Source organism: Artemia sp. Qi Xiang Cuo, chromosome 4, assembly GCF_049724085.1.
Source record: "Artemia sp. Qi Xiang Cuo chromosome 4, ASM4972408v1, whole genome shotgun sequence".
NCBI classification, from domain to species: Eukaryota; Metazoa; Arthropoda; class Branchiopoda; order Anostraca; family Artemiidae; genus Artemia; species Artemia sp. Qi Xiang Cuo.
Genome location: NC_142797.1, coordinates 13,452,516 through 13,476,730, shown reverse-complemented (window position 1 = coordinate 13,476,730; position 24,215 = coordinate 13,452,516). Strand labels below are relative to the sequence as shown.

The 24,215-nt window shown below is 34.3% G+C and overlaps 1 protein-coding gene across 4 annotated transcripts in view; it reads left to right on the top strand.

Annotated features, from left to right (window-relative positions):
• LOC148952790 (uncharacterized) overlaps nucleotides 1-19,559 on the top strand; it is a 62,213-nt gene extending 42,654 nt beyond the window's left edge. The window contains exons 1-2 of one of the 4 annotated variants that reach the window (XM_089088096.1): nucleotides 7,676-7,694; nucleotides 18,890-19,559. In XM_089088096.1, the coding sequence (XP_088944222.1) occupies nucleotides 18,946-19,371 (426 nt within the window). In that variant the 5' untranslated portion in view covers nucleotides 7,676-7,694; nucleotides 18,890-18,945 and the 3' untranslated portion in view covers nucleotides 19,372-19,559. Of the gene's footprint in view, nucleotides 1-7,675; nucleotides 7,695-12,465; nucleotides 12,676-16,126; nucleotides 16,203-18,889 lie in introns of those variants that run through there. The other 3 variants (XM_089088093.1, XM_089088094.1, XM_089088095.1) reach the window with 3 other exon arrangements.
• The last annotated feature ends 4,656 nt before the right edge of the window (nucleotides 19,560-24,215 follow it).

The window sequence follows — 24,215 nt, the reverse complement described above, 5'->3', positions numbered from 1 at the left end:
TAAATTATTTCATCAGATACGCCAGCACTCATAAACGATCGTTTTGAAATTCTGCTAACAATATTGATGCTCAAGGTAAAAGTTTGAATCAAACACTTTTAGCATATCGAGTGTCCTTACTGAAAAACTACTGCATTAAAAAAAATATTAAATTTATCATACGACCTAAATTATTTCATCAGATACGCCAGCACTCATAAACGATCCTTTTGAAATTCTGCTAACAACATCTTTTCTCAAGTTAAAAGTTTGAATCAAACACTTTTAGGATATCGAGTGTCCTTACTAAAAAACTACTGCATTAAAAAAATAAATTAAATTTATCATATGACCTAAATTATTTCATCAGATACGCCAGCACTCATAAACGATCCTTTTGAAATTCTGCTAACAACATCAATGCTCAAGGTAAAAGTTTGAATCAGACACTTTTAGGATATCGATTGTCCTTGCTGAAAAACTACTGCATTAAAAAAAATTTAATTAATCATACAATCTAAATCATTTCATCAGATATGCCAGCACTCATAAACGATCCTTTTGAAATTCTGCTAATAACATCGATGTTCAAGGTAAAAGTTTGAATCAGACACTTTTAGGATATCGAGTGTCCTTACTGAAAAACTATTGAATAATAAATTAGATTTATCATACGACCTAAATTATTTCATCAGATACGCCAGCACTCATAAACGATCCTTTTGAAATTCTGTTAACAACATCGATTCTCACGGTAAAAGTTTGAATCAAACACTTTTAGCATATCGAGTGTCCTTACTGAAAAACTACTGCATGAAAAAAATATTAAATTTATCATACGACCTAAATTATTTCATCAGATACGCCAGCACTCATAAACGATCCTTTTGAAATTCTGCTAATAACATCGATGTTCAAGGTAAAAGTTTGAATCAGACACTTTTAGGATATCGAGTGTCCTTACTAAAAAATTACTGCATTAAAAATAAATAAAATTAAATTTATCAGATGACCTAAACTATTTCATCAGATGCGCCAGCACTCATAAACGATCCTTTTGAAATTCTGCTAACAACATCGTTTCTCAAGGTAAAAGTTTGAATCAGACACTTTTAGGACATCGAGTGTCCTTAATAAAAAACTACTGCATTAAAAAAAATTAAATTAATCATACAATCTAAATTATTTCATCAAATATGCCATCACTCATAAACGATCCTTTTGAAATTCTGCTAATGACATCGATGTTCAAGGTAAAAGTTTGAATCAGACACTTTTATTATATCGAGTGTCCTTACTGAAAAACTATTGCATTAAAAAAATAAATTAAATTTATCATACGACCTAAATTATTTCATCAGATACGCCAGCACTCATAAACGATCCTTTTGAAATTCTGCTAACAACATCGATTCTCAAGGTAAAAGTTTGAATCAAACACTCTTAGCATATCAAGTGTCCTTACTGAAAAACTACTGCATTAAAAAAATAAATTAAATTTATCAGACGACCTAAATTATTTCATCTGATACGCCAGCACTCATAAACGATCCTTTTGAAATTCTGCTAACAACATCAATACTCAAGGTAAAAGTTTTAATCAGACACTATTAGAATATCGAGTGTCCTTACTAAAAACTACTGCATTAAAAAAATAAAATTAAATTGATCATAACGACCTAAGTTATTTCATCAGATAAGCCAGTACTCATAAACGATCCTTTTGAAATTCTTCTAACAGCATCGATTCTCAAGGTAAAAGTTTGAATCAAATACTTTTAGGATATCGAGTGTCCTTACTAAAAAACTACTGCATTAAAAAAAAATAAATTAAATTAATCATACAATCTAAATTATTTCATCAGATATGCCAGCACTCATAAACGATTCTTTTGAAATTCTGCTAACAACATCGATTCTCAAGGTAAAAGTTTGAATCAAACACTTTTAGCATATCGAGTGTCCTTACTAAAAAACTACTGCATTAAAAAAAAAATTAAATTTATCATACGACCTAAATTATTTCATCAGATACGCCAGCACTCATAAACGATCCTTTTGAAATTCTGCTAACAACATCGATTCCCAAGGTAAAAGTTTGAATCAGACACTTTTAGGATATTGAATGTTCTTACTAAAAACTACCGCATTAAAAAAATTAAATTAATCATACAATCTAAATTATTTCATCAGATATGCCAGCACTCATAAACGATCCTTTTGAAATTCTGCTAATAGCATAGATGTTCAAGGTAAAAGTTTGAATCAGACACTTTTAGGATATCGAGTGTCCTTACTGAAAAACTATTGCATAATAAATTAGATTTATCATACGACCTAAATTATTTCATCAGATACGCCAGCACTCATAAACGATCCTTTTGAAATTCTGTTAACAACATCGATTCTCACGGTAAAAGTTTGAATCAAACACTTTTAGCATATCGAGTGTCCTTACTGAAAAACTACTGCATGAAAAAAATATTAAATTTATCATACGACCTAAATTATTTCATCAGATACGCCAGCACTCATAAACGATCCTTTTGAAATTCTGCTAACAACATCGTTTCTCAAGGTAAAAGTTTGAATCAAACACTTTTAGGATATCGAGTGTCCTTACTAAAAAACTACTGCATTAAAAAAATAAATTAAATTTATCATATGACCTAAATTATTTCATCAGATACGCCAGCACTCATAAACGATCCTTTTGAAATTCTGCTAACAACATCGATGCTCAAGGTAAAAGTTTGAATCAGACACTTTTAGGATATAGATTGTTCTTACTAAAAACTACTGCATTAAAAAAAATTAAATTAATCATACAATCTAAATTATTTCATCAGATATGCCAGCACTCATAAACGATCCTTTTAAAATTCTGCTAATAACATCGATGTTCAAGGTAAAAGTTTGAATCAGACACTTTTAGGATAAAGAGTGTCCTTACTGAAAAACTATTGCATTAAAAAAATAAATTAAATTTATCATACGACCTAAATTATTTCATCAGATACGCCAGCACTCATAAACGATCCTTTGGAAATTCTGCTAACAACATCGATTCTCAAGTTAAAAGTTTGAATCAAATACTTTTAGGATATCAAGTGTCCTTACTGAAAAACTACTGCATTAAAAAAAAAATTAAATTTATCATACGACCTAAATTATTTCATCAGATACGCCAGCACTCATAAACGATCCTTTTGAAATTCTGCTAACAACATCGATTCTCAAGGTAAAAGTTTGAATCAAACACTTTTAGGATATCGAGTATCCTTACTAAAAAACTACTTCATTAAAAAAATAAATTAAATTTATCATACAACCTAAATTATTTCATCAGGTACGCCAGCATTCATAAACGATCCTTTTGAAATTCTGCTAACAACATCGATTTTCAAGGTGAAAGTTTGAATCAGACACTTTTAGCATATCGAGTGTTCTTACTGAAAAACTACTGCATTAAAAAAAATATTAAATTTATCATACGACCTAAATTATTTCATCAGATACGCCAGCACTCATAAACGATCCTTTTGAAATTCTGCTAACAACATCGTTTCTCAAGGTAAAAGTTTGAATCAAACACTTTTAGGATATCAAGTGTCCTTACTGAAAAATTACAGCATTAAAAAAAAAATTAAATTTATCATATGACCTAAATTATTTCATCAGATACGCCAGCACTCATAAACGATCCTTTTGAAATTCTGCTAACAACATCAATGCTCAAGGTAAAAGTTTGAATCAGACACTTTTAGGATATCGAATGTTCTTACTAAAAAACTACTGCATTAAAAAAAATTAAATTAATCATACAATCTAAATTATTTCATCAGATATGCCAGCACTCATAAACGATCCTTTTAAAATTCTGCTAATAACATCGATGTTCAAGGTAAAAGTTTGAATCAGACACTTTTAGGATATCGAGTGTCCTTACTGAAAAACTATTGCATTAAAAAAATAAATTAGATTTATCATACGACCTAAATTATTTCATCAGATACACCAGTACTCATAAACAATCCTTTGGAAATTCTGCTAACAACATCGATTATCAAGGTAAAAGTTTGAATCAAACACTCTTAGCATATCGAGAGTCCTTACTGAAAAACTACTGCAATAAAAAAATAAATTAAATTTATCATAAGACCTAAATTATTTCATCAGATACGCCAGCACTCATAAATGATCCTTTTGAAATTCTGCTAAGAACATCGTTTCTCAAGGTAAAAGTTTGAATCAAACACTTTTTGGATATCGAGTGTCCTTACTAAAAAACTACTGCAATAAAAAATATAAATAAAATTTATCATACGACCTAAATTATTTCATCAGATACGCCAAATCATCCTTGAACACCATCTTTCTCATGAAAAAAAAGTCCTAAATTTTTAAACTAATGTTTAAAAGCATATCCACAATATCATTTTGCCGTGTCATGATCAATATATCAATAAATTGTGTAAATGCATTTGGACCACGATGTAGAAGCTTCATACAATAGTCTAATGATGGAGAATCAGTTTTCTTTATATCAACAAGCATTCCCCGAGAAAATATCTTGCTTTGAATAGACAGCTCTATAAAATCATCATCTAGAATCAAACATTTTTCCATAGGCACTAGATTCCTCATGATTCGCTCTTTCTCAAATCTATCCATTTTTTTTTAGAGTCCTAACACTCTCACAACCAACTTCAAACTAACCAGAATTTTTATTTCTACTCTAAAAAATATACGCTAGTCTACTATAGAAAGAAAAATACCTTTGATTTAGAAATAATTTTATTGGGCATAATTACAACAATAATTTTCACTGATGCATTTTGTTCTCATCAATATATTTCGATAGGACATCTAATGCTGACAGAAGCTTATTTATATGGAGAATATTCACTTTTCCAGCACAACATAGTTGCTCCTCCTGCTTAAATTTGCTTAATGATATCACGTATCTAGCATACATATCGTCCCATTCAAGGCATAGTCTACAGCCACCTGTTATTTCCACAGCCACATTTGGTACTCGTATATCATTACTGCTACCGGCTCCATCATTAATCTCCAATAATGTAAATGCACCACTCATTTTCCTCTATTAATATCCTCTCAAATAAACTATTCTCTCTGAATTCAATTCTCTTACTAATAAGAATTGTAATGAAAACCATCCCTTTTATTCAAATCCAATCATCAATCGAGTTATCGTATAGTGGGAAACCATTGCTGTCTCTAATTGGCTCCTAAAAAATGTCTACGTCAAACGGTGCAATCTTATGCAATTCATCTCAATAATAAAAATCCGTGCTAGCTTTTTAGAATGTTCACGTGTAAGTGTAGTGTCTCAGGTGTAAGTTTCCATGTAAGTTTCGCGGCTTTATATAAGATACTACTGATATCTTTTATTTTATTAGTTTAGGCAAAAAACACGCTAATATCATTAACCAACAAAAATTCTTGGAATCTTACAAAATTGAAAATCTTATTCCCAAGTTTTTAAGGTTCAGATTACATTTAAATACCCGGAAAGAAGAGCAATTTGATCGCACACTACAATTAAAAACATTAACACATATCATTAAAGAAGTAAAACAAAAAGATACACTATTTCCTCTGAAAGAAAATCCTTAGAAAGATTTTTATTTGAAAATTTGTCCGCTGTTGATTTTAGCCAGGTTGCTAGATTGGAAAGAAATTTGTTTAGTCATGATTTAGTCCTATCAAGGGAACGACTTATTAAGAAATTGGAAAACCTACTATATGAATTTTCAACAAAAGCCCTACTTACATTCCAAGTTTCACTCCTGGACCAGCTGTTGTTAATCTATCCTCTAGAACGCTTGAGCCAAAGGAAATTCAAGTTCTCGAAAAAGGTCCAAAATTCTCTTTTCTTCCATGACATGTTCCTGTGGCAGATTTAATTTCCTCTCTAGAGTCCTCTGTGCACAAATTTTATGCATCTATTTCCACATTTTCTATTGCCAGAGACAGATTATGACACAAAAATTTATTCTCACCTAAATAACGAGACAATATATAAAACTATAACCCACGATTATACTGATCAATTTGCAAGCAAAATTATAAATGAATTACAAATTTTAAAACAAAATGGTAAAATTACTCCACAGCTATATAATAATTTTTTCCCCCGCGGTAGCTTTTGCCCTAAGTTTTATGATCTAGCAAATTTGCACAAGCAAGGCATTCCTTTAAGGCCCGTAGTAGCTTGTACGAAAGCCCCCTTCATCCAGTATTGGGAAATGGTTGTGTACAGCCTTTAAACCATTGCTATACTCCCAAAAATCATATATATGTAATTTGGTAGATTTAGTTAAAAAACTCAAAAGCGTAAATATCTCCGAAAATACAATTATAAGTAGCTTTGACATTGTTTCAATGTATTCAAATATTGATGTCGCAGTATCTGAACAGTTATTAGAAAATAATCACTTAATAGAAGCTTCAGGAGCAGGAAAAGATTGTGATGTCTTAATGACCTTGGATAAACTTTGTAACAAGTACTCAATGTCTTTCCAATTCTGTAATTCTTTTTGCCAGCAAATTAATGGCGTAGAAATGGGCGCGCCCCTCTCTGGGTTACTGTCGAATATTTATGTGGAACATATTGCAAATTGGGCATTAGATTCGTAGTTTTCGAAAAATATATTTTGGGGACGATACATGGATGACGTAATTTCACTCTGGAACTTTGGCGAAAATGAGCTTAGGGTTTTTTTAGATCATCTTAATACATATGATAGAAATTTACAATTTACTTTAGATATTGAAATCGCAAATAAAATCCCATTCCTAGATGTTTTATTTATTCGTAGCTTCGATAAACTTAATTTTACTATTTATAGAAAACCAACACAAAATAATAGATATTTACATATTAAATCTAACCACCCCCCACAAGTTAAAAGAGCAGCCGTATTATCCCTCGTCGATCGCGCCCTAAACATTTGATCTGATTCTCACATCACAGCAGAATTAAACTTTATCATGGACATACTTTTTGGAAATGGGTATCCTATTTTTATTATTAATAGTGCAAAAGATAAAACCCCAGTAGATAAGTAGATAAAACCCCAGTTACTCGCCAAATAAGGGTCTATCAAATACCATGCGATTGTGGCAAATATTATGTAAGCAGAACACACCAGAATTTAGAAAAGCGCATACAACAGCATAAAGATGATAAAGTCAAAGCTCTAAATTCTAATATTTCCACTGTTTCATTTGATTCTGCATTAGGGTGCCATATTTTTGAAAATCCTAGTCACAATATACTTTTTGATAAATCCACCCTTATTAGTAATGACCTAGGCATAAAGCAGGTAGTCCGAGAATCAATTGAAATCAGACTTAAGATTAATAATGATATTTCCTTAAATAGGGACTTGGGGAATATACACTAAATGCTTGATACACAAATTTAATGAAAAATGATCTTACAAAATATTTTAAAAAACCAATAGATATTAACACAGAACCGGTCACAAAAAGACCTTTGAGGCTAGCTGCCGAAACTGCTGAATTAGCAATGAGAACGTGTTTTTAAATTATATTTCTTTCATCTCACTGAATCGGCTTGTTTTAACTCACTTTATTAGTCCTGGTTGAACTTCGCTGAAGTAAGGATGCTAGGACTACTTTGAAAAAAAATAACAATTTGGTTTTATTTGTCGCATGTTGTTGTGAGTCTTTTATCTTTTATATATTTTTGTCTTGCTGAGGACGGCCCTTGGAAATAGGGCCGAAATATTCATTCAAGTTATCTCCATTGTCTTAAAAAAAGATTTCCCTACGGTTCTTGGTGCTTTTGTTGTTTGATATGGAAAGGCAGTGTGGTCTTCGTCGTTATTTTAAGCACAAAATGTTTTTAGTATTAAATATTGATGCTCAAATGCAAGTCTAGTCAAGTTTCTGGCATCTTTAATCAGAGTATTAATGATAAAATCCCAACAACATTCCTTAAACGACAAAAATTTCATTAACAGTATAGATTTAGAATCGGCTTTAAAATGCTGTTTCCTTACATATGTGTCCTGCAGCTGCAATTTCCAGTTTCCAGTTTCGTTTCCTTTGAAAAAGGTCTCTTTACTAATGGTTAATCATCACGGATTTTAAACTCACAGATTTTAAGCTCTGCATTGTAATATAATGAGATGACAAAATATGATAATTCATAAGAAATGTTCGGTCATAGTATTACCATATGCAATATTTTTAAGGTAATATTTGTACTACAATATACAGGCTGGATGTGGAACGGGACATTGCAGAATTTTATTCGAAAGCATGGATAAGTTTTGGTTTTCTATAAGACTATAGCCATTTTAGCCTTCAAGGTTTAATTTTAAAATATCTGTAGAAAATAAACATAAATAGAGGATAAACGCCGGAGACACAAGGTCGAATGGCGAAAACCCGGTACAATAATCGGAATAAACCTTTTTGACAACAAAAACTAAATAACAGTTATTCCATGACTCACCAATAGACGGGCACCAACCCCACAAACCCACCAACACCAGGCAAAGATCCACCGAAAACACACCAATAAAAAAAACAACAGGCGAGCAAGGGTAACCGATGTCCGGTAGCTCACAGGGCAAAGCACACAACAAAACAATAATATCAAATGTACCTAGTTTTTAATATATTAACAATTCTTGAATTTATTTTTATGGATAGAATGAATTTTCTTTTTTATATTTGGAAGAAATTTGCTGCAATCAATAAATGTTAGATAAAGACACCATGAACCGGTGACTGAAAATAATGGCGAGAACCGTGATCTCTCTGTGCTTTATTTTAGGTGCTGAATGTTCCATTTACGTCGGGATTCATAAGCCTGGGCATGTTGCACAGGGAAAAAATTATTCGAACGAAAGTACGGACGTAGTTCCGACCGGTCATATTTTACCTTAAATAAAAAAGAATGAAGGGTGAATATCTGTGAAACAGGCAAAATATTAGTTAGAAGATATAGAGTTACAGTTTTACTCTTATTAAGATACGAACACGGTGATGGTAAATATTTCTGTAAAATTAGAAGAGGCCGGTTGTGAAGAATTTGTATCGGTTTCACATGACATCTGAAAGTTGCCAGATATATCAGAGGACAATACGTAAGATGGGAATGAACCAATGCAAAATAAATTAGACGTAGGATCTTTTATGGAAAAAAATGCTGAAACCTTCGCATTATACAAACCTCTTAAGCAACTTCAACCCGTAATCTATTACAATGTTCTTTATGTGACAGATTTTCATCAATAATACTTAGATACCGGAGCCAAGTTACCCTTTGAATTTGAATATTTGTAGCATGATCATACATTGTTGAAATTCCTTGTGCATTTTGCCCAATTCTACTATAAATGATAAATTTCCTTTTTGATTCATTCAATGATAAACGATTAGCTATTAGCCATACAAGAAGTTGTGAAAATACGATTTGCAGCTTCTCTTTGAGATCCTCTTCCGACTGTCCAGTAAGTGATGACCCGGTATCATCAGCGAAAAGAACATTCAGACCATGGTTTTCTGTCGCTGATGGAAAGTCATTTATGTGTATTACAAAAAGCAGTGGTCCCAGCATAGAACCTTGCGGGACACCAATATTTGAGAACAGACATGGATCCGAAACTGTGTCCCACTTAGGTAACCACTTAGGTAAGATGCGATGAAATCGTGCGCTGGTCCTCGTATCCCACCATGGTTTAATTTGCACAACAATATTTCATGGCATAACGAATTGAATGCCTTCTCTAGGTCCAAAAATATACTCGCCGGGATCCATTTTTTGTTCAGACGTTCGTAAATAAAGTCCAAAAATATACTCGCCGGGATCCATTTTTTGTTCAGACGTTCGTAAATAAATTGTACCATAGTTAATATAGCATCCTGCGTACTATGCTCTTTTCTAAATCCATATTGTGTTTTTGAAAAATAATCTTTTGAACCGAGAAAATTATACATTCGATTACAAAACATCGCTCCATTAGTTTAGAAAAACCCGGAAGAATAGAAATGGGTCTATAATTCGAGCAATTAGTCCGGTCACCACTTTTATATAGCGGTAACATTTTCGCTTTTTTGAAAGGACCCGGAAAAGTTCCCGATCTAAATGACAGATTTATTAAATGACACATAACTTTATTAATACTAGGTAAAATGCCTTTAACAATATTGGTCGAAAATTCATCAATCCCCGGGGAATTTCCATTCTTTAAAAGCTTACCAAACTTAGGAAGCTCTTCTTCTGATACCGGAATTAAAAGCATAGATTTTTCAGAAGGACTTTCTAGGTATGTGCGATAATTACATTGCCAATGGGACATATTACGTTGGAACTTATTCGCTACTGACTACCCGATTGACACGAAATGAGAATTTATGTAATTTGCCATTTCTAGTTCCCTTTCAATTGTATTACCATGGACATCCCGTATGTTTGAAGGTGAAGAAGACGTCCGCGATTGACTTAGACATGAGTTGATTAGTTTCCAAGTTTTCTTTGGGGACTTACTTACTTCATTAAAAGAATCTAAATAAAATTTCATTTTAGCATTACGTATTATTTTTGAAGGTAGGTTTTTATAATTTTTGAAAGTTCTTCTGTTTTCTTGACTTGGAAAAGATATTGAAGTTTTATAGAGATTGTTTTTATGTTTTATTGATGTCAAAAGGGCAGGCGATATCCATGGTTGGATGGGTTGATTATATTTCCGTTTTCTTTTTTTTATTCTTGGGCACGACTCATCAAGTGCAGCATTAAATCCTTCTAAAAAATAATCCGTGGTAGAGTTTATTTAATCAGCATCAAAAATAGGAGACCAATCAGTCAAATTCAGTTTATCCTTTAAACATACTAGATTTTTTTTATGAAACTAGTATCTCACATCAGAAATTAACAAAAAATGACCAGAGAAATCCGTCAGAACAACCTGTAAAGACGCGGCTGGGGTTGTTAAAAGTATGCTGTCAATGAGAATTGCACTAGTCGATGCAACACGCGTTGGAATTGTACACGAAGGAATTAGGGAGTTCGATGTCATTAACGTAATAAATTCTGTTGTATGGGTATTTTCATTAAATTCCAGTAGGTTTTTATTAAAATCCCCCATAACCACATCATCCTTATCGTCCAAAGATACTAGTAAAGATTCCAGAGATTGCAAAAAAAGCGGTATCGGGGCAGACGGGGGCTTATACACAACACAAACTTGAATATTTTCAGTCCCAAGCTGACATTCAACAGCCAGTATTTCACACATTTTTTCAACATTATATTTTTCCTGTTCTGGCAGTGGCTCAAGCTGCGCTCCATCTTTCGAAAATAACCCAAGGCCACCTTTTTCATGGACTAGTCGATTCTTATCAATGAATTTATATCCTAGGATTTTCACATTATATTTTGTCACATCATTAATAAATTTTTCACAAATCCCCAAAATGTCAATTTGATTTGCTGATAATAAACTAATTAGTTCATCAATAGAACTCATGAGTCCTTGTACATTCACAAACTTCATTTGCAATGAATTATTTTCAAGTCTCTTTATTTCATTACGAGAAACGTCCGATGACAGCCTTTTTTAGGAAAAGTGTTGTTTTCTTTTTGACCAAATACATGAAAAGTTTCAGGAAGTAAAGATAGGTTAAGAGGTTTTCCCTCCAAAGCCACCAGTATATCGCCCCTCCCCCCAACCCCGCACACTTTAAAGTCAACTAAATAATATTCGAAAGATCCCACCCCGTGCCAGTAATCCCACGTGACAAGGAGCCCGTACCACTGCCGAGTCATGAAAACTTATTATGCTTATCATCCTTCGAGAAGACCTAAGTTGAGAAGGCATAAGTAGAACAAAAATAACTGTGGTAGAAATAATCAAAAGAAATTTGAACCGAGCTTGCCTAAATAACACATAAAAATAAAAAATCAACATTTCTAAAAATCAAAAAATCAAACAATTATCAATCTAGAGCGGGATTGATCTAATATCCATACACTAGTCGCCTTTAATATCTCTTATGCTTTTGCCCACTGCGACTCAGTATCCGATTTATACTCTAGCCAGAGCTTGGCCCCTTTTTGTTTCACTCGTGTGAGTTGTGCGGATCCATTCTCTCGCAGTTCCTTCCCCTTAGACAATAACGTGTTTCTAACAGAGTTTAATTTGGGCGGCAAGTCCCTGCAAATCCAAACCCCAGTTCCTTTCGGCTTCGATATCGAGATTAAGATTTATTGAATATCTTTTTCTGACGACACTGTTACGAAAACTGGAGGGGCGATCGGCTTACAGCTAGACACATTTGACTTCTGAGGCACCCGGTAGCACTGTGATATTCCAGAACTATGATTTGGAGCAAGATCACCATGCAACTGACTCAACCTTTTTTATTAGGTCTCCCTGAGTAATTCATGACTAGAAACAGCAAGTAGTGTGTATATGATAAGATATAAGAATAGGAAACCGAAATTTTATTTAAACAAGCGTTTAAATATTTATTTAGATAAAGAGTAACTATTTCTTGTTTTCTTGCTTGTTGACCGAGGATACGATTTCTTGGCTGAGCAGCAGAAGCTGGACAAAGAGCAGAAGAGCTTGAATGAGCAGTACATTCGTTTAGCAAGGGATGAGCAAAAAAGATAATTTATTGAAAAAAGTAATGGGTTTTTTTTCTTTTAAAATTTAAAAAAAGGGGAGGGGGGAGGCATACACAAAAATTTTACAGAGAATAGAACTAACTTAAGGTTAAAAACCCTTGATTCTTATTTTAACTCTACAGTTACAAGAAGCCATGTCTGTTGCAACGACTTTTTATGTAAAACTGAATGCCATTACACAAAAAGATGGCAACAGTATGCAATATTATACTAAGTTGCGAGATTTACTGCTCAGCTCTTTTAATTTCTTAGCCTAGAAAAGAAATAGGACGTTAATCGGTTGAAGAAAAAATACATATAAAGAAGTGATAAAAAACAACAAACAAAGAAATATGTATGTATACATATTTCGAAATACCTCAAAATGTGTATTTGTTGTATCAGAAGAAATATGTAATCTCTCAAAATATGAATAAAAAATTTATTTTCTACAAGGCTTAGGGAAAACAGTAAACAGAATAGAGCTGACTGGGGGGAAATGCAAGCCAAACTCCCGCCCCGAACAAAAATCCTGGATACACCCTTGCTTCTGAGCAACTTAGGAAAATGTTGGGAACAAATGTATAAACGAGGTATTTGCGTTGAGCAAACTATTCCAAAAGCGATTTGACCAGTTTGCCAATAATTCACTGAAGCATCAAGCGCCCTGAGGCCAACACAGCTACGCACACTTCTCCACTCAAACCTAATTAATAATTAGACAATTACTAAAAACTAGTATAAAGGATTGATTAAGAATACGAAAAAAAGGGGAATTTGCTAAGCACTACTAAATTATTGAAATAAAGGATGAAATAGAAACAACGGGAAGCTTTAATCTTTCCTTATTTTAATTTCTATATCAAAACCTAACCAAAGTTTTTAGTGGTTTTTGGTTAACTTCTTTAGTTTTCATCAACTATACCGTTAATTTACCGTTTGGTTTTGGGTGAATCATATTGATTTTTGTAGTTAAACTTTTTGTTAATTAAATATATCACTATCACTATCACTATAGTTATTACTAGCTTATTGACAACCTATTGCAGCACCAACCCACCAGAGTGACAAACAGGGACCCACACTCCTCCTTCCCCAAGCCTATTCAAAGCTTCTTTCTTTACCCATTCTCATTCAGTGTCATTTTCCCTAAGCCCTTTATTATAACCGCTTCACTTTGTCCTGTTATAAGCTGTTCGGGAATGACCTACTATTCGTTTGGTTCCAAATGCATGGCCAAAAAGCACAGTCTATCTTCCTTCCTCTATACGATGTGGCCTAGCCATTGTGATCATTATTTCATTAAACGGAGTCAATTCACGAAAATGTAGGGGAGAGGGAGGATCTTTGTATGGTTTTTGAGAGAAGATACAATAGCATATGTTTTTTTCAATTCTATGTGGAACGAATATTTTGCGGTTGCTTAAAGAAAACACCAAAAGAGGTGTTTTTCAAAACCTAGATGGGTGAACTAAGGAGGTGTGAAGTGGAGGCCATGGATAAAATTGCCGAAGATTTAGAAGATGCAGCTAGACGGCATAATAGTAAAATATTGTACTGGCACGTTAACAAATTGAGAGGTAGTAGTCAATCCGGACTTGTCCCATTTAAAGATAGGAATGGGGTGGCAATTAGCGATAAGGAAAAAGCTAAAGCGAGATGGGCCGAGCATTTTGAGAATTTGCTTAACCGAGATAGAGTTGCAGGAAAAAATATAGAGGAAAATGAAAAAGTTTGTGATACCTTGAATGTGAAGGAATATTTGTTTTGTGAGGAGGAATTAGCAACAGTACTAAAAGGATTAAAGAATAATAAGGCTCCAGGTGCTGATAGGGTGGTGAATAAGTTTCTTAAATATGGTAGCTCTGAGGTTAGAAATAAGCTATTGAAGATTATGAATATGATATTTGAAAAATGGGAAGTACCTAACGATTTTAGGAAAACCTTAATTAAGCCACTTTATAAGAAAGGTGATAAAAGTGAGTGTAGTAATTATTGAGGCATTAGTCTGGTCTCTCTAGGTAGCAAATTACTTTGTAATATTATACTTTTTAGACTAAGAGATGCCGTAGACAAAGTTTCAAGTGAAGAGCAGTGCGGTTTTAGAAAAGATAGAGGATGTGTTGACCAAATTTTCACTCTTAGGTTAATAATTGAGAAGTGCCTAAGTTTTCAAACACCTTTGGTCCTCAGTTTTATAGATTATGAGCAAGCGTTCGATTCTGTTGATAGAAGAGCTTTAGAAAAGGTCTTATCCTTGTATGGTATACCAGATAAACATACTAGTGCGATTAGTGCTCTGTGCAAGAATAACATTGCAGCGGATAACGTAGCAAATAATGTTAGCAGCTGGTTTTGTGTCTAATCAGGAGTTAAGCAGGGTTGTGTTCTATCCCCCTTTATATGGATTATTTTGATGGACGTTGTTTTAAGGAGCACAGGCTAGTCAATGGGAGACCACGGAATCAAATGGGGAGGAAAAAGTCTCCTGGACTTGGATTATGCTGATGATTTAAGAATCCTAGATGAAAGTGTGAGCAAAATGAATGAAGTCTTAGAGGTTTTGCGAGTTCAAGGTGCTAGTATTGGTTTGAAAATTAATCTTAGGAAGACTAAGTCACTGAGGCTAGGAATAAGTGAAGATTAAAAGGTGACGTTGGGTAATGAAAAGATTGATCAGGTGGGCAGCTTCACTTACCTTTGTAGTTTTATTAGTAACGATGGTGGGAGCAGTGAAGATGTTAAATATAGAATAGCAAGGGCTCAGGGTGTTTTTTCACATTTAAAAAAAGTTTAGAAGAATAGGACGATAAGTCTGCAAACAAAGATTAGAATATTAGAAGCTACAGTGATGACAGTGGTCAAATATGGCTCTGAAGCATGGACGCTCCGAAAAGCGGATGAAGATTTGCTAGATATTTTCCAGAGAAATTGCTTAAGGATTGTTCTGGGTACCCGGCTGACTGACCGTATTCCAAACAATAGGCTATACGAAAAATGTGGTTCAATACCGCTTTCTAGGTCTATAATGAAAGAAAGGTTGAGGTGGTTAGGGCATGTTGTGCGGATGAAGGATGACAGATTGCCGAACATTGTTCTTTTCGGCCAACCGTCTAGGGCTAAACGGAAAGCAGGTTGTCCTCGTCTGGGGTTGAAGAACGTCATAAAGAAAGATTTAAAGGAAATAGGAACTTCGTGGGCGGGTGTAAAAAGGGAGGCTTTGAATAGATTGGGGTGGACGAGGAGCGTGCGTAGCTGTGTTGGCCTCAGGCGGCTTGTTGCTGTGATGAGTTGTTGTTAGTAGTATTTAAAGAAGTAGACTTTGACCCTTCCGATACTGTTTACTTTTTACAATGATGAACTCTCTGTTAGTAAACTTAAAAAAGAGCACGTACACATAGAAATTCTTGCATTTCCTTATCAACAAAATCTTCATGTAAAATTAATAATGTATACTATTTTTATTATCAGTTGGATGTCGGCTCATGACAAGGCACTTTGAAGCTCTGTTACTTTGTATTGCCACTAGTGAGCAACTTCGTTGACTCGAAGTTCAATTACTATTTTTTTAATTCTTCATATTTGAATCAATTATCTTTTTTTCAATTCTTTCAATACATTCTTTTGCTTATGATATTTTCTTTGAAACAAGAATAAGTTTCAAAGAAACTAAAACAAAATGTCTATAATTCGGGGCTATCTTTAATTGAGATGGAATAGGTGCCATGATATTACTTCATATTTCTGTTACCGGTACGAACCTACTGACTGGAATTAGTAAAATTAGAAATTACCAAGCAAGTCTGTAACAATAAATGTAAAATAGTGCATGTAGATATGCATGTTTTTTTTTACTTTTTATTATTTTCTATAATCATTGTCAATACTAATCCACTGACTATAAGTTTAATTCATTTTTTCTTATAAACTTTTCTGGATTGTGAATTCCGTTTTCTATATATTTAGGCAGAAATATTTTCAGTCTAAGATACTAACTTGTAAAATGATAACAATTTTCAAAACAGTTAAACAGAAGGGGCAAACGCTGACAGAAAAGCATTCAAATCGAAATATACACCAGGATATTTCGATGGCTTCCATACAAGGAGCTGCTACAAGACAATTTCAATTGCAACAAGATATAACAGACTAACTCTGTACGGTGCAAAAAAGAAACATCATTGAACAGTCTTGTCGAAAAGCCCATAAACTCAAACCGTAGACTAAATAGCAATTGAATACAAAGACACACTGAATATAAAGGAATGAATATAAAGGAATGAATATAAAGGCTTGACGTGATGTTGCTTTATTTCACCTTTAATTGTGCATCTTCAGTCTCTATTAACTCTAACCTATATTCTTTCTTAATTTTGGATATTTAAATGGATTCTTCTGACGTTTAATCTATATCTTTAATGCTTTCTGTTAATGCATCTTTTGATTACAATCCTTTCTTTTAAAAATATGTTTTTAAATTACAAGAGCCCAAACACACAAAATATAGTCATTTTGTTTTTTAAAATTCTTCAGAGCATTAATTTATTTAACGTAGGTTGTAAGTAATGAATTTTCTGCTGGCACTACATACACTTTTATTCAGACTCCTTTTCGTCAAAAGTGTGCTCCCTATCCCTTTACACTAATTTTCTTCGACCCTTCCAATGGTTCTCTGTGATTTTCAAAGTATTTATTGGAAACTTACTCTATTCATATACATATTTTTATAACAGCTAACTGTAATAAATATGACCACAGCTTACCCTCTTAATAGCAGCTTTCAGGAAAGCAGATCTTCTATACATTTCATTTCTGTTGAGCTGATATTCAGTGAATTTGGACACTATTACCCTAGAGAGAAATCAAACGTAAAAAGGTCTTCCTTTTTGGTGAAAGCCAAAGTGCAACATATGCTTATTATTATGTGAAAAGTTGGAATAACTAAACGAAAAAACTTCCCATGGTTAAAAAAATGTGCACCTCACTTATTAATAGCCGAAAAAATATGTTGTTGCTAACAAATTAATTGAAATAAAATCAAGGTGCATGAAAAAGGTTCAAAATTATAACCATAATCAATGTCATCTTTGGAGGGGGGGGGGGGGCAAAGTCTTTTTTATTTGATTTGGAGTGGATGAGAGTCAATCTACGTTCTTTGCAATCAACAAAAAGGAGATGAAAATGTTATCTCTGAACTGCGGCTAGAACACTCGGTACTGAAAGCTTGAATACTGAGATACTGAATACTTGAAACTAAAAAATATGTTATTTACAAACTTAAACATATTCTCCTTGAGGGACTCCGCAAGTTATGTTTGTCCACTATGTGCTATTATCCCCTTTAAACAGTAGGAGTATGCACTTTTCTTTTTCTTTTTTTTTTCAGAAGACTCAGAACAATACCCAGTGATGAACTATAGCTCATATTCATTAAATTGGGTTTTTAATAATTATCTCTGCATTGCTTGAAAATTTATTTAAACAAATTGGCTAAATAAGAGCATTGATAACCTGTACGGCACCATTGAAGACAACAAGGCTAGCTTTGATGACTCATCAGCTGTGACGCTATGAACCCATCATAAAAATGAACAGGTTAACCATAACGAAAATATAGATTAATATGGTCTGTCTCCTTAGATATTGTTAAACACATTTTTGGGGTTAATTGATGTTCAATTACAAATATAGAGTAACATCTAAATGGAAATTCTGGAGAACTCCGCAATAACAACATAATTGATTACTTTGCAATTTTAAAAATAAATTTAATAAATTAATCAGTATATTTAATTACTTTAATTAATATTAAGTTTTTAAATCACAATATTTTTTTAAAATCAACTCTTTACGTATCTGCGGTTTAGCTTACGAAATAGGTGGTAAGAGAACTATATTATTATGTACAGTGATTGGTTCCCAAACTGCACAGCACTGAGGGGAGCTCAGTTGAAGCATTTAAAATGCAGCTGGCGATTTATCAACCTTCCAAAATGCATTAAACTGCTAAAAAATAAAGGATAGTATGTAGTGCTTTCCTATTCTTTCAATTTCCCGCAACTTTGTTTGGTGCTGAAAGTAAAAAGTTTTTCAACCGCTTTCTCTTCTGGTTTTACCACTATTAAAAATCTAGAACATAAAAATGCCTGGAAGCTTCTGGTGTTCAAACCAAAGCTAAATCCAGAAAGTGATCAAACGTGGCTTAAGGTTCCTAATTGAATTTTCGTATTTCAGACCAACTTGGTGAAACTCTATGACCTGTATCTACCGTCTTTTCCTGTATCTGTAACATGAACGCTGCAGTTAACTTTTTCTTTCAAAATGTCGGGAGTCTTTCGTCGCGAGTGGTCCACATCGCGAACGGCAGCTCAGAGACAGCCTATGTGACCGCAAGGGAAGCAAGTAAGGATACTTCGCCAACAACTAGACAGGATTTGTTGCCAGGAGAGGTGATGAAGCATAGATCGACTGGCTGGACCAACAGTTCAGACTATGTGGTTCATGTTACTATCTCAATGAATAACGGCAGCGTGAAATTTGAAAGAACTGTAGACAACAATCGGAGCCTTATCATTACCGCCAATAAACGCCTAGTTGAGGCTCACTACAGCGTATGGTACGAATGGGGTGGTTATTCAAGCGTCTGGAGGAGTACAAGCGGCATCTGCCACAATCCCGAATGCCCGCGGGAGAGAAGAAGTGGGTGTGAATGCTGATGTGAAAAATGCTTCATGTAGTGGGATGTGACTATGAATGTTTTTTCTTCTTTCTTTTTTGAATGTTGTAAATATTATGGTATTATTTTCCATTATTATTGTCCTGTCTTTTCTCTTTTTTCCTTCATACTCCATCGTTTTTGTCGGTTGTTGATGTAGAGGGGTTAGAAAATACATTCATTCATTCATTCGTATCTTTAATGACGTTCAAGGTTATAATTTTCGAAATAAAGCACTAAGTAAATATAAACTTGCCCGGCAGCGAGGATACTCAACAACGATTTAACATAATTTAGCAAACTACTACAGCTTAAGAAAATACAAAAACAATATCACCCAGAAATTGCTCTTATGTCAATTACCAAGCTTAAGTGCGAGTATGGATCGTTATCAGATTGATGAAGCACTTCAAGTTTAATAAAAAGTTGTAACTGTTGATCAATATTACAAAATGTTGACATGGCAAAAAGTAGTGAAGGGAAATAAGGCCGTGTTGACGCCTTTACCTGGTTCTATCGCTGCTATCGAGAACTTAAAAGAACGAGTCTTCCTCTCACGGATTTTCTGAAATCTAGGCTTCTAATTCCAACAATCTGGATTTTGGTGAGTATTCAGGTGGGTATTATAGTGAGCCTTCACGTCATGGATTTTCCATAATCTCGGGTTCCAGATTCTGAGATGCTCAAAATCTGGAAGCCCAGATTGTGGAAAATCCATGAGGTGAAGACTCACTCTACGACTGAATTTGAACCTCCGTCCCTGGATCCGGTGGTGATGGCATCCTCAGTCGAATTAAATACGATTAACTCCCGACCCGAATGAGCGGAGTTTAAGCTTACGCAGGACATCAAAATTGGCTATAGTGCGTCCAGACTATTCGTTTTCTGGAAAAATAGAGTGGGGGAACGTGAATCAGGAAAACCAGATCAGACTTGTCGTTTTTTCGAAACACATATGTACAAGTTTATCATTTATTCTCGTCAAATTCGTTTTTTTCTGAACTAAAACCTTCAAAAGAAATATTTTTAGAGCCTCAGCTAGACAATTTACATCTTTTTTGTTTTAAACTATATTAAAAATTATTTTTATTGATCACTTATAGTCTCCTTTTCTGGCACTTTTCCCAGAAAAGTTATCCACACTACCGTTTTCCTTCCCATTTTCCCATTTTCAGATCCTCTGATCCTTGAAAAATTCTGGCCCCGAAAACGCTAAAAAGGGACGAAAGTTCTGGTGTAGACTCAAAGTTTTTCGTCCCATTTTCCCAGAAAACGGATAGTCTGGACGCACAATTACCTATACAGACAAGAGCCTCGTTCGATTTGGCATTGCTAAGTCTACAGGAAAATTGACATTTTTATCTCTAGCGTTTTATTTATGCCTTTCCTGTCGACTGGATAAGCAAATCGAACGCATTTTTTAGTGGTGGTTTCAAAATAAGCGATTGAACAAAGAATATTTTCAAGCAGCGAGGCTAAATAGTTTTATTTTGTTCTTTAATTAAGTTTAATACTTTTTACCATTCATAGATCAAACAATCTATCTTTATTCTTATGCATAAATGTCAGCAAATCAATTTTGAATTTACCTCCTAAATCAAAGATTTTCCCAGTCGATCTTCCTTGTTTTTCTTTTTTATCAAAAGATGATGGAAATGACGTAATGGCGTCAACATTTTCAAATCGAACGCCTGATTGTGTCGACATGGAATCAAATTAAACGACCAAACTCCTCGTCGTGTCGATTGGGTTGTCAGTCGAACGAGGCTGAGGCATAGGATTTTGACGGAATCCTTAAAAGGTGAAAGGTTTTCCTTAAGGGTTGAGAAGTTTTTAAGTTGAATCTTTTTCAATTCGACCTTATAAGGTTGATAGGATTTACAATATTCCAATGGGACTACGTGATGTTTGTTCAAGAAGAATCAGATTGCAAAAAGATGATTGAAAAATCAATAGATTATTAAGATTATAAAAATAACTGAGCAAAGCGAGCCATCTAGAACATACCTAAAAATTGCAGTCTATGTGGATTGAATTGTTTTGGTTCAAAACCAACCTTGCCTAAGGACATTTTCAATTTTTTCAAATTTCTTGTTGCAGGACTCGCTATGGAATTTCAATAAAAACGTATGTTTACGTTTGAACAGATTTCTTTTCACCCTTTAAGGACTTTTTTCACTCCTTAAGGAAAATCCTATGCGACTAAGCTTAAGAGCTTGACGCACGTAACTTATTTTGGCTCTGATTTGCCAAATCAACACCGAATTGCAAAGAAAACCGAAGCGATTCGAGCTTGAAAAAGTTTCTAGTTTTCAGCACCGATTTACAAAAACGGTACCCAGTTTCATCGTGATCGCCAAAAAAAAAATAAAAAAAAGAAAGCAGCATTTTCAAAAAAATAGAGAATTATGTTGTTTCAGTTCTGAATCGTTTCCTTCTTTTCGGCAGGATACTCAAAAGAACTAAATTGAGAGGAATCAAGCTATTATTGATAAACTGCAGCTGATTATTGGTATCCATGACGTTTTGTTTTGAAAATCTCGCGTAAACGGCACTGTTTTTGCACCGCCTACTGAGCTGCTGAAATTGGTGCCGAAATAAGCTACGTGCGTCGAGCCCTTTAGCCTTAGTTTCAACGGGGCAGGAAGAGAATCGATTTGAGAGTTGCTCTGAATACTAGGGTTTATTGAGGATACTTCCCAATGTGGAACTCCATTTGCCATGCGCTTCTCATTTCGGATATTTGTTAGTTAGGTCAGAAAGGAATAAAGCAGGGACTTGAAACTAAGTCCATGTTTCAGTAGACTCTATTGACTGCTTTGACTGTACTAGTATAAGTAAAAGGTGAAGCTACATTATGCTATTGATATTGTTTTACATTGACACGCCAGGTAACATATACTTAAGGCTGTGAATGAAGCGGAATAAGCCCTATACTAATGAAACCTAAAGTGGTGAATACGGAAGCAGAAAAAAAAAAACACTTAAATTTTCTTTCATGCTGTTATTGTTGACTGGTAGAATCCTATTGAACTGCCGTAATTAATCTTTCAAACTGAATTTACTATTTGTCAACTATCACTTAAAAATATTAAGAAATGCAAACTATGTAAGGCTGCACCCTGTTTTAGCCATGTAAAACTCCTTACACTAGTTGTATTCAGGGCCGTATCTAGCTTTTGTAGCCCCCGGTGTGAGAGGCTAAAATGGCAACCCCAAAATTAAGAATTCCCTTACCCCCCCCTAGTTATGGCCCTGGTTGTATCAGTGGCATTTTCATACCCCTTTGACCACTCCTGTAGGTGACAGATTTGCCTATAAAGTGTTTTGTTTTTTTTATTGTCACTTTGGTCTTATAATGTGTTTTCTTGCCCCAGCCTCCAAATGCGAAATGACAAAATCCAAAGGCTAAAAGCAAAAGCTGTTCTGAAGGACTATGACTGCTGAGTTTAAACTGACTCTAAACTGACATGACTCAAATTTGACTTCCTTGTAAGGTTTTTATGCTTGAGTAGCCTACAAACCAAATTCCAAGCCTCAAGAACACACCAGGTACCAATACTAAAGTCCACAAGTACGCAAAACGCAACTATTGTTGATTATGCTAAGTTCAGACGCATAGGATTTTGCTTAAGAGTTGAAAGGGAACCAAATCCTTAGCCTTTGAAAAGAAGCCCGTTCAGACGTAAAGAGATGTTTTTGTTTAAATCCTATAGCGAATCTCCCTGTAGAAAATTTGAAAAATTTTAACATGTTCTTAGATTTAGTCCTTGAGGCTCAGCCATTTCTTTAATCTTAGTAATCTATAAATTTTGTTTTAATAGTTTAATTTCGTAAATTTGAAAACCCTCGCAACCTGCTAATGTCAAATTGAATTTAATTCAATTCAAAAATCCTCTCACATTTTAGGGAAAACTTTATAGGAATCCTTCCACCCTGTAAGAATTTCGTCAAAATCCTTTGCGTCTGAACCTACCATTATCTCGAAACGTGGGATAAGCTTCAAAGGACTCTTTTCTCTTGTTTGTTCGTACACGAGACGTTTATACTCGACTCCTTTAGGTGTTGTAAATATAAGAGTCACGATTAGAATATAGAGAATTGAGTTAGAATCGAGCTTGAACACCCCCCTCCCCAACATGGCCTGGAAAAGAAATTTGTCGGCACGATTTTGCTGAAAATAAGCTTTTGTCGGCGCGATTTGCTATGCACTAGCAGTTAAAGCATACGAAAAATTTTTGTCAGCACCTTTTGTAGACAGGTGTCAGCACACACGAAACTTGTCGGAACATTCTGGGCTGCCCCCCCCCCCCCCCCACCCAACCCTAGGAAGGTAGTTACGCCCCTCCTTTCCAGGGATGGATATAGACCATTATTCAGTGTTTGAATACAGTTTGCTACAATTCGGCTTTTCTATCTGATGTATATAAAATTGTGGCTGATACAAAACGACCAGAGATCCGAAGGCTTTTTTCTTGTACCAGTATGAAGTGACAGATACATAGATGCTTTTCTTTCAGCCACTATATCTTGTCCTATGTGTAACGGGAGCAAAATGCTATATATTTAAAATACAAGATTCTTTCCTTCTAAAGATGACTCGGACAGAAATTAAACGTCCCCTAATTGAGTTCAAATACCGCTTCCAAGAGTATAAATTCTTAATCAGCAAAAAGAGAAATTGCATTCTAGCTTCAGTCAAACAACGAAGCTAGCCGTTCGAATTTAGCTAAGATAATTAGTAACAAAAAAAATGCTACGCTCAATATTTCTAAGGAAGTTTAAATGGTAAGAACCGTATCAACGCTTGAATCATCAGAAACATTTAAAAGAAATTATTGGACG